We start from the raw sequence: 15,053 nt of genomic DNA, 5'->3' as shown, positions 1-15,053 counted from the left end.
TATATTTTTATTTTGGGACTCCACTAGAGTAGCTTCTATGATTCATCGTTCAAAAAGCTCCATATTTATCTTACTAGTGCAGTGCCCATTCAAAACGTGCTGATTAATTATTGCTCGAGAACCGCATATGCATATATATATATATATATACATAACTGTGATGGAAACAGAGAGGGATGGAACGGAGAGGAAGGAAAAGGAGGGCAATGCCAGTGACTCTGGCACTCTCAGCTCTGGTGTTAAATGCAGCAAAGTTGTATAAACTCCTGTTTAAATTGAAGTGTACCAGCATCTCTACGTCTCCTTCTCTACCGTCCAGTGTGACTGACTCTTCAGCTGCGTGCTGTCAGTGCTGTCAGCAGCTGCCAGGAGAGATGCTCCGTGCTGCACTTGCATAGAGTCAGAGCCCTGAAGCCCCACCCCGCTGTAATGTGACAGTGTACACAGAACTGAGTGGCTCATTGTTCACTTTTTGATTCAAAGTTTATTAATACTAAACATGTCACATGTCCAAATTGCACCAAATTCGACAATGCACATCCTTGGGCTCTCAGCAATACTCTTACTCGTGAAGTTGATCAGATGAACGTTTCAAGGGATACATGAAGGACATACATACAGACAAAGATTCCTTCCTTTAACAGAGAGACCAGTGCAGTGCCTGTTCAAAATGTGCCTGTTTGGAGTGGCCATGGCCTAGTTACAACAGTTATTAAGCTCTTCAAATGTGTGACAATAAGGGTATAAGATTATATAACATAAAACAGAAAACCTCTCTGTGTTTTCTTGCTGTTTACAAAGTTATATATTATTTATAAATTATTTTTGATACTGATATTAAATGTCTGGACTATCCACAGAAACAATTTTGTACAGTGTATAGTTGTACAGTGCAGTTCCTTGTAGAAACTTTGTGTCCTTGGTTCTTATATTTTCACTTTTTTATTTTCACATTCTTCAAATAATTACTACTAATGGACACTTATGTCACTTTCCCCACTCAATATAGTATTTCTCATACACTCACACACTTGACACTTTATCATACACTGAAGAGACCGAAACAATTGAAGGTATCTGTTGAATGTCTTTATATATATATATTTTTTTTTTTTGTGCAAAACAAATCTCATTATCTTGCAAAAACACAAATTAATGAAAAAAGGCTTGTGTTGGTGGATTTGCTTTATTTAGCACATCACAATGAACACAATAAATGATTTTATTTGACACCCTTGAATTACATATTAAAGAGTTCTTGGTGGTATTCTCCCCATCAGATGTTTTTTTGAGTTTCGTTCTGGCCTGAAGATAATAATATAGCACTTTGGAACAAATATACATATCAGTAAACCAAAACTGGAGGACAGAATTGCAAATATCTCTACAGCTACAGTGAGCTTCCCAGGAGAACTGACATACGCTGGGATAAATGTGATCCAGACAGCACAGAATATCAGCATGCTGAAGGTGATCAGTTTGGCTTCATTAAAGCTGTCTGGCAGCTTCCTAGCAAGAAAAGCAAGTATAAAACACAAGAGAGCAAGAATTCCTATATAACCCAACACAGCCCAGAATCCAACAGCTGACCCCAGCGCACACTCTAAGATGATCTTTTCTTTGTAGTACTTCATATTCATCTTTGGGAATGGAGGGTTGGTACTTAACCAAAGTATACAAATCAGAACCTGAATGAGAGTGAAAATCAGAACACTGAGCCTCTGCTGAAGAGGCCCAAACCATTTCATGACATTACTGCCAGGAAGCGTAGCTCTGAAGGCTATTAACACTACTATAGTTTTACCAAGAACACAGGAAATACAAAGGACAAACGTGATCCCGAATGCTGTGTGGCGCAGCATGCAGGACCACTCAGTGGGCCGACCTATGAAGGTCAGAGAACACAGGAAACACAGTTTTAATGAGAAGAGCAGCAAGAAGCTCAGCTCAGAGTTGTTGGCTTTTACAATTGGAGTTTCTTTATGAGTCAAAAATATTATTGATGTTAAAAGAGATAAAAATACACCAACACAGCTAAATCCAGTCAAAATTGCCCCCATGATCTCTTTGTAGGAAAGGTATTCAGTAGGTTTTGGAAGACACTGATCTCTCTTTTCATTTGGCCAAAATTCAGGCGGACAGATCAAACAGTCTGGAGAATCTGTAAGAGATGTGAAATCATACAGACGTACAATCACAATACAGAAATAAGGAAATAAACATAAATCTTTTTATCATTCTCTTACTCTTTTTTTCAATTATGCTTACAAAATGTCAGATTAATGAATTCAATTTTGAAATCTTACTCACTTGTCTGATTACTTATTGTTCCCTCTGGGCATTTAAAGCAGTCGAAGCAGCACACAGGCTTACGCTTGTTTATGGCCTTGCGAGTCCCTGGTGGGCACGGCTCTCTGCAGACAGACCTTGGCACCTGATCAGGCAAAACACAGCATGTTAAAACTAATACAATAAATGTATTGTATGTCACTGACAATGCAATATTTACTAAGCTCCTGTGTAAGTAACAATTGTCATTTAGTTGTAAAAGAACCCAAAATTCAATTTACCTCATCACTGTTCCCCCCCCACACTATTTTGGTGTCATCTTTAAGTTTGAATTTTTTCCCATCTGGAAAAGAAGTATCATATCGACCAACATTTACAATCTCAACAGAGCCATCTTCTTTCATCTGCCAGTTAACTAAGTCATACTGGGCAACTGAGTCTCCATTTTCATCAAAGGACACTTTGGCTCCATTTTGTGTTGTGAAATTCACATACCGAATGTGTTCCAACACCTATAAAGACAGAATCAGCACATTTTAGCAAACAAAAAAGATGCAAGACATAAAATTTTGTATTACAATTGTACCCTAAATGAATACTTAATATAAAACGTAGATATATGTTTTGCATTGACCACAAAGAATAGAAATGCCTATGCCTGATTTAATACACCAGAACTCACTAGCTTAGGCTGAACTTCATTCTTGCTCACACAGGGCTTTCCTGTGGTGGGATTTGAGCCATCTTTACATTGCAGTAGCGCTTGAAGGGCATATGCCACTAAGTACACAGCTTTGTACACATTATTCTCAGCCCTGAAATTTGTCACATCTGTGTAGTCACTAGAAACTGTCTTCAGATCTTCTGTGCCAGTACACAGAGTAGAGGTGTTTGATGGAGAGAAGCTGCAATCAAAAAACTTCTCCCAGAAAGATTTAATTATTGCACTCTGTGGTTCATCAGATGGTTTCAAGTCGAGTAAGAATTCACTGAGACCTGGAATGGATGCCAGGGGGAGGGCAAAGCCCATCGCTCCCTGTAAAATGCTCTTTCTCTTGACAGAAGCCAGGTCTTGTTGTGTGATCCAAGACTCAGTGCCTATCCACTGCTTTCCAGTTATGTTATAATTCTCCATTTTTGACAAGATTGATTTGGTGTAAGACAAGGACATGAACAACAGGACTACTTTTGAAGAGGATTGCCTTACTGCCTCTACAATAGTATTAATCTTCTTTTCAGATGTCTTTGTGTAAGGCAATCTGTATTCAACACATATTCCCTCTTTAATTGCTTCCTCTACAAATTCAGCTGTACCCTCCTCTGAATACATGGCCACTGAATAAATAATCCCCACCCAGCGCCAGTCAAAATATTTCATAAGCTGCACCAGGCCTATGACTTGGAAACGGTCACTTGGCACAGTTCTGAAGAAGGTGGGGTAAAGTTTCTTGTCACTCAGACAAGCACAGGTTGAAAGGTAGCTTACCTTCAAAGAAAAAAAGACATGTTAAATCCTATTTTGTCAAAATGCAAATATAAATAAACACTTTGGACAATGAAATTTGGAGAGTGTGCAATTATTTCCCATTATTTTCCATTTATTTCCCATCCTCACCTGTGGAATGGATAGCGGGCTTAGTATGTTGTTTATGTCTTCACTTATTCCAGAGGATGAATGGCCTAAAAGAGCCTGGATCTGACCCTTGCAGCCCTTTGAATCCTCTCCATTTACAGCCTCAACAGCTGCTCGTATCAGGTTTTCACTCCCACAGCCATTGTAGAGCCTGTAGCCCAGACTCACTCCTGGAAGGAGCTTAGTATCTCTGTTGATCTCCTCCACCGTGAAAATCAGTGTCCGGGCAAACTTCAATTCCCTGTCATTCCACCTGCAAACACAGTGTTAAGTTTTGACACAGCACCACTAAACAAGTTATTACAGCGGATCATCTTGCAACACATAAAAACATGTAAAACACAACATGTGATTGTACATATTTTAAGCATATTCACTTACTTTTTGCAGTATGCATATGGAATTGCCTGGAAGTCATTATCTATCAGTGTACGTGTACTAGTCATAGAGAAAACTCCTCCTATAATAAGATCACCTTCTTTAGAAAATTCCATGAACCCTGTCTGCCCAATCACTCTGCATGTTTGTTTCTCTGACTTTGTTGTTGCCAGCAGAGTGAGTAAGATGATAGTGATCCAACCCATCACGAGCCACCCTCTCGTTCACTGAAGCAATTTTGACCTGGGACCTGATCTTTATAGCTTTTATGTGAGAACAGAAACATCACCAGCCAATGAGTGCACACCGCCAATTCCCGAATGATATGAATAGGAATATTTTTTGTTTTTCAATAAAAGTGCTTTTAGGGTAGCGTAGGTATTGAACATGCAACTTCCTTCAGGACCCTCTTCCAGACCAGGGTTGGAGGGAGGTGACTGCCTGGATTTGGTGAAATGGCGTTGCTACAAGGAATGGAAATTAATTAAAAGATAGATACTGACGTATAAACGTCACTCAGAGAGTAAGAGAGAGGAATAAGGAGTTGCATTTATGGAAAGACAGAGAGGTGGAACTGAAATTTTAGTAATTATTAGCAATTCAGTATAATTCAGTGGTTTATATCAGTGAAGTGTATGGAACTAGTATAAAACTGGGTAACAAGTGTACCATACGTGTGCTGGATCTTTTTCCCATTTCTTGTATACATATTGTATGAGCAAATATGGGTGGGAAATATGACAATATATACTGTGAGATTATATAAATTTGTCAGCCATCAAACTTTTCTATACCATTTGTGCTGTGGTAACTGCAATATGGTCATATTGGATTTAAAGATTTGCATCAATGGGCATGAATTCACTGGACTGACATTCTAGTTATTTCATCTATTAATGTTTTCACAATTGAATTTAAAATGTAAAATGTACATAAATTGTACTATGTCACAATATATATTGATATCACAGTAAAAGAATTATATATAACATTTTATCCATATTGTCCAAATCTACGTAAAAACCTCTAAGTGCTTCTTTGCAAATTATGCATTAATGCATCCATTTCTGGAGGTAAAATGATTACTTATTTTTTAAATGATACACGGGCAAATAAATACCTGCTATGGTTTAAATATTTGTTCTTTTTTTGTTTTAGCACTGCTGATAACATGAAAAACATGATTCTTCAGAGAGTGAGGCAGTATAAGACACTAAACAGGTGTACTTGCAAACATGCACACTGCAGTCTTCACCTCAACCTAACGTGCTAGAGGTGGTACAACATCCTGAGGCATTGCCAGTGGGCACTGACAATGATGCTGCTGAAGAGGGGCATGCATAGGGTTCACCTCAGGATGGAGGTGAGGAGAGTTCACAGCTGCTTGCACAGGGTCCTGCAAGGGGTGGGCCTCAGGACAGAAGTGAGGGGGGTGCACGGCTGCCTCCACAGGGTACTGGAAGGACTGGGCCTCAAGATGGAAATATTCTAAATGTGGGAGCTCTGTCCATCAAGCAGAAGAACATGTAGGCATGGGTCATCTCTTGACAGGCTTTGCAACACAAATTGCCTCCCCCACTCAAAATATGGTTCCCCGAACTCAGCAAACACCCTGGAGGAGAGGAAGTGGTCCTGCAGGCCTGTCTCATCGCAGTTCAAAATATGGTCTGGTGCATTTTCTAAGCCCAGGGACTTAATGATATCTTCATAATCACTGAAGCACTTCATAACTGCTGGGCGGTTGAAGCCGGCTGCTTTGAGAGTGGAAAGACCCTCAGGCTTTCTGATACTCAGGTTAGGTTTCTGCTTTAGGAACCCCTGAAACCAGGCATAGCCAGCTTTTTGCTTGGTTTCGGAGAAGCCCTTTATCCCTTTTTTGGCTGGACCAGCCATGGACCAGCCCTATAACTGGGGTTGTCCGTGAGTGACTGACTGAGTAAGTGATGATGTTACACCATTGGTCAGCTGGCCGAGTGTTGGAGTTTCCCCATAGGCCCTTGCTCTTTCAAAATGAATCGGCGCAAGATGATGGAATCAAAGGATAGCAGCACAACACAGAGTGGCTGTGTTTCCTGCTTCAAGCACTGACGGTCTCACCTCTGGTGTTAAATGCAGTGAAGTCGGCTAAACACCTGTTTAAACACATGCGTACCAGTGTCTCTACCGTCCTCTCCTCTACCGTTCAGTGTGATTGTCTCTTCGGCTGACAGCACTGTCAGCCACACAGCACCAGCAGCCAGCAAGAAAGATGCTCCGTGGTGCATTTGGATTTTATAACTGAACTAATGCCAGGACGCAAGCTTTTTATTTCTCTGACATTTCCACATCACAAACAATGAACAACAGCATTAAAACACAAGTCTTGCAGGTAAAACACGCAACTCATGTAGGCTGTTATATCAGTTTAGTGTGGGGTGGCTGCTCTGCAGGTGCACTTGATTTGACTGTAACTGTAGTAATCAGGTGGAGATGAGCCTCCTGAATTTGCACCCAAAATATTGTCAAAGCTGTCATTTACAATTTCCACCACAGCCTCCGTAATCATCGACAGGGAAAGAGGCAGAAAAAGGTGCACAGAGGCATGAGGGAGTGCATATAGTTAAAGCACCCCAAATAACAATCACTCTGACCATGTCATGTGATATGCTACTTCAGCACACTTTACCAGCCAATATTACTGGGACCACTACAGAAAATTGTAGATGAACATTTAATATCCAGAAATTCATATTATATACACTACCAGTGGCTATCCCTGTAACAAACTGGCCACAATTCCACTCATTGGCCATACACGGTCCAGCCATATAGTAGGTTTTGACCATTGACTATATGAAGATGGACATCATGACAGCTCCCCAAAAGTGAAGCCAAAGCATCTTGATCGCCCCCTGGTGGCTGTTCACAAATTATATATATTATTTATGCTATTTATATATATTTTTTTGATACTGATATTAAATATCTGGACAATCCACAGAAACAGTGTTCATTTTACTTAGATTTAAAGTGCAGTTCCTTGTAGAGATGTGTCTTTGTACACTCCTTTGTTCTTATATTTTCACCTTTTTATTTTCACATTCTTTAAATAATAACTGCTAATGGACACCTTGATGGCGTTAGAGGGGGAAATGTTTCTTGGTCACTTTTCCCACTCAGTATAGTATTTCTTAGCTTGTCATACACTGAAGATCCCAAAACAATTTAAGGTATCTGTTGAATGTCTTTATATATTATTTTATTTTTCTGCAAAATAAGTCTCATTATCTCTCAATAGCACAAATAAATGGAGCAAAGGCTGTTGGTGGATTTGTTTTATTTAGCACATTACACAAAACAATGACTTCTACAGCATCCGTCAGACTACACAATAAATAATTTGATTTGACATCTTTGAACTACATATTACAGAGTTCTTGGTGGTATTTTCCCCATCAGATGTTTTTTTGAGTTTCGTTCTGGCTTGAAGATAATAATATAGCATTTTGGAACAAATATACATATCAGTAAACCAAAACTGGAGGACAGAATTGCAAATATCTCTACAGCTACAGTGAACTTCCCAGGAGAACTGACATACGCTGGGATAAATGTGATCCAGACAGCACAGAATATCAGCATGCTGAAGGTGATCAATTTGGCTTCATTAAAGCTGTCTGGCAGCTTCCTAGCAAGAAAAGCAAGTATAAAACACAAGAGAGCAAGAATTCCTATATAACCCAACACAGCCCAGAATCCAACAGCTGACCCCAGCGCACACTCTAAGATGATCTTTTCTTTGTAGTACTTCATATTCATCTTTGGGAATGGAGGGTTGGTACTTAACCAAAGTATACAAATCAGAACCTGAATGAGAGTGAAAATCAGAACACTGAGCCTCTGCTGAAGAGGCCCAAACCATTTCATGACATTACTGCCAGGAAGCGTTGCTCTGAAGGCCATTAACACTACTACAGTTTTACCAAGAACACAGGAAATACAAAGGACAAAGATGATCCCGAATGCTGTGTGGCGCAGCATGCAGGACCACTCAGTGGGCCGACCTATGAAGGTCAGAGAACACAGGAAACACAGTTTTAATGAGAAGAGCAGCAAGAAGCTCAGCTCAGAGTTGTTGGCTTTTACAATTGGAGTTTCTTTATGAGTCAAAAATATTATTGATGTTAAAAGAGATAAAAATACACCAACACAGCTAAATCCAGTCAAAATTGCCCCCATGATCTCTTTGTAGGAAAGGTATTCAGTAGGTTTTGGAAGACACTGATCTCTCTTTTCATTTGGCCAAAATTCAGGCGGACAGATCAAACAGTCTGGAGAATCTGTAAGAGATGTGAAATCATACAGACGTACAATCACAATACAGAAATAAGGAAATAAACATATATCTTTTTATCATTCTCTTACTCTTTTTTCAATTTTGCTTACAAAACATCAGATTAATGAATTCAATTTTGAAATCTTACTCACTTGTCTGATTACTTATTGTTCCCTCTGGGCATTTAAAGCAGTCGAAGCAGCACACAGGCTTACGCTTGTTTATGGCCTTGCGAGTCCCTGGTGGGCACGGTTCTCTGCAGACAGACCTTGGCACCTGATTAGGCAAAACACAGCATATTAAAACTAATACAATAAATGTATTGTATGTCACTGACAATGCAATATTTACTAAGCTCCTGTGTAAGTAACAATTGTCATTTAGTTGTAAAAGAACCCAAAATTCAGTTTACCTCATCACTGTTCCCCCCCCACACTATTTTGGTGTCATCTTTAAGTTTGAATTTTTTCCCATCTGGAAAAGAGGTATCATATCGACCAACATTTACAATCTCAACAGAGCCATCTTCTTTCATCTGCCAGTTAACTAAGTCATACTGGGCAACTGAGTCTCCATTTTCATCAAAGGACACTTTGGCTCCATTTTGTGTTGTGAAATTCACATACTGAATATGTTCCAACACCTATAAAGACAGAATTTGCACATTTTAGCAAACAAAAAAGATGCAAGACATAAAATTGTGAAATTTAATAATAAATTTTATAAATCTTATAAGTTTTATAAATCTTAATATAAAACGTAGATATATGTTTTGCATTGACCACAAAGAATAGAAATGCCTATGCCTGATTTAATACACCAGAACTCACTAGCTTAGGCTGAACTTCATTCTTGCTCACACAGGGCTTTCCTGTGGTGGGATTTGAGCCATCTTTACATTGCAGTAGCGCTTGAAGGGCATATGCCACCAAGTACACAGCTTTGTACACATTATTCTCAGCCCTGAAATTTGTCACGTCTGTGTAGTCACTAGAAACTGTCTTCAGATCTTCTGTGCCAGTACACATAGTAGAGGTGTTTGATGGAGAGAAGCTGCAATCAAAAAACTTCTCCCAGAAAGATTTAATTATTGCACTCTGTGGTTCATCAGATGGTTTCAAGTCGAGTAAGAATTCACCGAGACCTGGAATGGATGCCAGGGGGAGGGCAAAGCCCATCGCTCCCTGTAAAATGCTCTTTCTCTTGACAGAAGCCAGGTCTTGTTGTGTGATCCAAGACTCAGTGCCAATCCACTGCTTTCCAGTTATGTTATAATTCTCCATTTTTGACAAGATTGATTTGGTGTAAGACAAGGACATGAACAACAGGACTACTTTTGAAGAGGATTGCCTTACTGTCTCTACAATAGTATTAATCTTCTTTTCAGATGTCTTTGTGTAAGGCAATCTGTATTCAACACATATTCCCTCTTTAATTGCTTCCTCTACAAATTCGGCTGTACCTCTCTCTGAGTACATGCTTCCCATTGAATAAATAACCCCCACCCAGCGCCAGTCAAAATATTTCATAAGCTGCACCAGGCCTATGACTTGGAAGCGGTCACTTGGCACAGTTCTGAAGAAGGTGGGGTAAAGTTTCTTGTCACTCAAACAAGCACAGGTTGAAAGGTAGCTTACCTTCAAAGAAAAAACAAACATGTTAAATCCAAATAAGGCATATTTTTGGTCGAAATGCAAATATGAATAAACAGTTTGGACAATGAAATTTGGAGAGTTTGCAATTATTTCCCATTATTTTCCATTTATTTCCCATCCTCACCTGTGGAATGGATAGCGGGCTTAGTATGTGGTTTATGTCTTCACTTACTCCAGAGGATGAATGGCCTAAAAGAGCCTGGATCTGACTCTTGCAGCCCTTTGAATCCTCTCCATTTACAGCCTCAACAGCTGCTCGTATCAGGTTTTCACTCCCACAGCCATTGTAGAGCCTGTAGCCCAGACTCACTCCTGGGAGGAGCTTAGTATCTCTATTGATCTCCTCCACCGTGAAAATTAAAGTTCGAGCAAACTTCAATTCCCTGTCATTCCACCTGCAAACACAGTGTTAATTGTTGACACAACAGCTGATCATTTTGCAATACATAGTAACATGTAAAACACAACATTTGTACATATTTTAAGCATATTTACTTACTTTTTGCAGTATGCATATGGAATTGCCTGGTAGTCATTATCTACCACTGTACGTGTACTAGTCATAGAGAAAACTCCTCCTATAATAAGATCACCTTCTTTAGAAAATTCCATGAACCCTGTCTGCCCAATCACTCTGCATGTTTGATTTTCTGACTTTGTTGTTGCCAGCAGAGTAAGTAAGATGATAGTGATCCAACCCATCACGAGCCACCCCCCCATTCACTGAAGCAATTGTGACCTGGGACCTGATCTTTATAGCTTTTATGTGAGAACAGAAACATCACCAGCCAATGAGAGCACACTGCCAATTCCCAAATGATATGAATATGAATCACGATCTTTTAACCTTAATCCCACTGACTGGAGTACCTGTAGTCTCCAGAGGTATACTTTTGTCATATCTCACAGATGCTTTATTCTTTCATTCCAATTTTTCATGACTTTGTCAATCAATTTGTTCCTAATGACTTCATGTCATTGTTTTTTGTTTCTTTTATAAGTAGTGCTTTTGAAAAATACCAATGTATTGGGGCACTCTGTCAGTCATTCTGAAGGTTTTGTGGAAAGATTGTATTTGGGTGTTGTTTGTATTAAAGAATAACATATCTATTTTTGTTTTGCACAACTTTCCTGAAATAATAATAATAATAATAATAATAATAATAATAATAATAATAATAATAATAATAATAATAATAATAATAATAATAATAATCTGTTCTTTTTATACATAACTAATAATGTTTTGAGAAGAAATAAGTTAGCATTTTGCTATGATGGTTGTTTCTTACAGTAATTTATTTTTGGGGTCTGGGGGGACTCCAGTCTGTAGTCCTTGTATGTTAGGTAGGATGAGGGTTAAAGAAACTGATCATGCAGATTGAAGGAAGAAGGCCTGATGTACTTTTTGTCTGAGAATCAATAAAAGTACTTTAAAGGTAATGAGGTATTGAACATGCAGTACTGTACAGTGATTGTTTCTCAGTCACTCAGAGAAGGCTGGTAGCTCAGGATGTCTATAGATAGAAGATTTTAAAATAATGTAGCTGTGGACTATGATATAGTGAAATGTTCCTGTCTGTATGTTATCTTCAGCAGTTTTAATAGCAGACTTAGTGGCCATATTTTCTATCATTTTGTATCTGTAGCTGAACCTTCCTTCAGGACCCTCTTCCAGACCAGGGTGGGTCTGGGAGGCGGGTCTGAGACTGTCCGGATTTAGTGAAATGGTATTGCCAAAAGGAGTGGAAATTAATTAAAAGATAGATACCGGCACATAAATGCCAGTCAGAAAGTAAGAGAGAAGAATAGGAAGGTGTTGCCTTTATGAAAAGACAGAGAGGTTAAAATGAAATTTTAATAATTATTAGTAATTCAGTGTAATTCAGTAGTTTATATCAGTGAAGTGACAGCCGGCTGGGGCCTCTGCTAACAGTGAGAAGCTGGGTGACAGCTGTTTCATCTGAATGGTTCTAATGTGGGTCAGACATGTGTTGACTAGATCTGTGTCAAATATGTGTGAAAGAGGTATTTCTTGTCTTTGTTTCACTCATGCATTATAATATGATTAGATGTTTACTGTAGATTTAAAATTTACTATTGTATTTACTGTCTTGAAACCTCATTCAAAACCTTGGGAGTTACAAAACATTCTATGCAATTATAGGTTTTAAAAAGACCTGCAGGGTGTACTTGAAGTGTAATTTGTCCTGCCCTAACAGGTGCAACAAAGCTAACAAGAGTCAGGGATATATCAATTGGCACATCCCCACACACAGACCTGAGAAGAAGAGCCAGGATAAGCAAAAGCACCTGCATGGGTGTACCATAGGTGTGTAGGATCTTTTTCCCATTTAGTGTACTCTTCTCTTCTTTGGGCCTAATTATAGTACAAAGCACAATAACACTAAACAAAACCTTTAAATGTATCACAGAATGTATATGTATATATACATATGTATGTATATTTTGTGATTCAATTTAATTACCTAAATATGTATTAATTGTTTGAGGACATGGTAACAAACAATTATTTTGCACTTTATAGAAAACTAAATTAAATGCTGTGTAAATTGTGCTTGTAATTGTAACTAACCACTGAAAAAGTACAAACTTTATTGATAATGATTCCAGGCACATTCAAGACTCCATAACAACATTGAATTAAGTTAACTGTATAATATATGTATAGTTTATAATTGCTTCTTTTAAAAATATGTAAGTTATACCAATAAATAATAGTTTCACTTTTCGCTTGCAATACCGAAACCTCAGGTTTGTCCAGTCCTAATTTATACATATAAATGTATGGAAATTTCTGTTATAAAAAACTCAAACTTTTTAACATTTGTTTTAAACATATATGGCAGGTCTAACAAAGGCAAAGGGCACTAACTGCAAAGAGTGTGTTCTCAGCACAATAGCGTTAACTCAGTAGTGATTTATTTCTCCATTTTGACCTGATATATTTATATTTATGTACATAAATAATTAAAATACATTTTTTCATCATTCACAGTATGCCTACTGTATTCTTTACTCTTCAATGTGATAATAAGAGATTACTATAAATGAAAATGCAGAGGACATATCCATTTAAAAAATCTTTAATATACTTATACACTGAAGTTTTATTGTACATTCATTCAATTGTGATGAACTTCAATCACTGTAATGTCTGCTTTTTATGTAAAAATGAAAAATGAAATAACGTTAAAAAATAAAATATTTACAAAGACCATCATCACCTCAGCTGTTGAGGATGTTAAAGGGACTGGTACACTTCATTTATATATGACCACCTACATTTGGATTTATGCTTTCTTTTTTCTCTTTTATTTATTTATTTATTCATTGATTTATTATTCATTTATTACATTACATGTGATTAAGACTAAAATCATTTTAATCAAGAAAAATTGCTCCTGTAAAAGAAACAGGGTTGTAAAAGCTGCATGCTTAGATGGTGAGAATAATTGATATTAAAAGGAAAAAGAAAGAGATGGGGGAAAATAACATTTATGGATTAAACTTTTACTCAGATTTTTATGACTCTTCAATTCATGTTCAAATATGCATACGGTGTAACAGCTTTAATGATAAAGAAGAATGCTCGAAAAGAAACAGTTTAAATTAACCTGTTGATCTTAATAACCAGTACATACTTTATTGGTACCCTTGAATTCTGTAGACACGTTATCAATTGCACATGTAAGAGAACGCTCAAGAAATTTAATTTAGTCAAGATGGATTGTAGCAAACTGGGGAGTGAGACAAACACGCAGTACAAAGTTGCCAGTAGCTCTATATTTCCAAACGCAGTCCAGGATTGTAGTGTTGATCCCACACTACCTCCCAGAAGCATGTCTTCAAACCAGAGTTTCAGATTCTTATTTGGAAAAGGAGGGCTGAAAGTCAACCAGAGAAACAACACAGTAACAGGCAGAGCCCTAAACTGCTGCTGTGTGGGACAAAACAGTTTAATGACAGTATGAGCTGCCCTGCAGGCAATTAACACATGTACGGTTTTCCCTACAGCACAAGAGGGGCAGACGACAAAAGAAATCCAGACAGCTATCTGCGACCATTCTGATGGCTGATAGATGGTAACTGATGGTGAAAAACAATACAATGTCATGGTAAAAAGCATCATCATCGTGGAGTTACTGCCATGAGGAGGACTGACTCTGTTTGGTGATATTTTCATCCTGGTTATGTAGATTCCAACCAGTAACACAGCTGCCACAAAAAATCTTCCAACCCATCGGCTGGTGTCTGTAGGCCACCTCTCCTCCCTGTCTGTATACACAGTCAATAAAAAAAGAAAAAGTTATAGGTTATTACATAACTATTTAATGAACTTAAGAAATGCTCTTCCTGTAATGTTTTTTTAATATCACCTGCTTGTGTTAGAAATGCTCCTTTTGCACGATGTGTTGCATAATTTGATGGAATCTGCAGTGAACAAGACATAAAAATGAGGTAATGCACACAAATTACACACACTGTATAAAGACCAGTGAGAAATATGACAATATATACTGTGAGATTATATACATTTGTCAGCCATCAGACTTTACTATACCATTTGTTCTGTGGTTACTGCAATATGGTCATATTGGATTTAAAGATTTGCATCAATATGCATCAAGGGGCATGAATTCACTGGACAGACATTCTAGTTATTGCATTTATTAATGGTTTCATAACTGAGTTTAAAATGTAAATATATATAAACTGTACTGTATCACAATATATATCGATATACTAAAAAAAAAATATG

The 15,053-nt window shown here is 37.9% G+C and overlaps 2 protein-coding genes across 2 annotated transcripts; both read right to left on the bottom strand.

Moving 5' to 3' along the window:
• Window positions 1–1,247: 1,247 nt before the first annotated feature.
• LOC121898966 (extracellular calcium-sensing receptor-like) lies at window positions 1,248–4,506 on the bottom strand. The gene is made up of 6 exons (XM_042414510.1): window positions 4,304–4,506; window positions 3,905–4,175; window positions 2,972–3,775; window positions 2,571–2,801; window positions 2,311–2,434; window positions 1,248–2,161 (listed from the first exon to the last, which is right to left on the bottom strand). Exons 1-6 carry the CDS (start codon window positions 4,504–4,506, stop codon window positions 1,248–1,250), a joined length of 2,547 nt encoding a protein of 848 aa, XP_042270444.1.
• Window positions 4,507–7,705: 3,199 nt separating this feature from the next.
• On the bottom strand, window positions 7,706–10,972 carry LOC121898965 (extracellular calcium-sensing receptor-like). Its single transcript, XM_042414509.1, has 6 exons — window positions 10,770–10,972; window positions 10,395–10,665; window positions 9,446–10,252; window positions 9,028–9,258; window positions 8,768–8,891; window positions 7,706–8,619 (listed from the first exon to the last, which is right to left on the bottom strand). The coding sequence occupies exons 1-6, from the start codon at window positions 10,970–10,972 to the stop codon at window positions 7,706–7,708; spliced, it is 2,550 nt and encodes an 849-aa protein (XP_042270443.1).
• Between the last annotated feature and the right edge of the window lie 4,081 nt (window positions 10,973–15,053).

The sequence above is a fragment of the Thunnus maccoyii genome, chromosome 6 (assembly GCF_910596095.1).
Source record: "Thunnus maccoyii chromosome 6, fThuMac1.1, whole genome shotgun sequence".
Lineage (NCBI taxonomy): Eukaryota > Metazoa > Chordata > Actinopteri > Scombriformes > Scombridae > Thunnus > Thunnus maccoyii.
Note: the sequence above shows the minus strand (reverse complement) of the source record. Positions and strands in the feature narration are given on the sequence as shown.

Bases quoted from the DNA above. Each gene is read 5' to 3' on its own strand.
- LOC121898965 (XM_042414509.1), bottom strand. From the start codon at position 10,972: ATGGGTTGGATCACTATCATCTTACTTACTCTGCTGGCAACAACAAAG. The intron at 10,666-10,769 runs GTAAGTAAATAT...CTGTGTTTGCAG, and splicing joins CCATATGCATACTGCAAAAA to GTGGAATGACAGGGAATTGA. The intron at 8,620-8,767 runs GTGAGTAAGATT...CATCTCTTACAG, and splicing joins AACAATAAGTAATCAGACAA to ATTCTCCAGACTGTTTGATC.
- LOC121898966 (XM_042414510.1), bottom strand. From the start codon at position 4,506: ATGGGTTGGATCACTATCATCTTACTCACTCTGCTGGCAACAACAAAG. The intron at 4,176-4,303 runs GTAAGTGAATAT...CTGTGTTTGCAG, and splicing joins CCATATGCATACTGCAAAAA to GTGGAATGACAGGGAATTGA. The intron at 2,435-2,570 runs GTAAATTGAATT...TTGCCTGATCAG, and splicing joins GGGGGGGGAACAGTGATGAG to GTGCCAAGGTCTGTCTGCAG.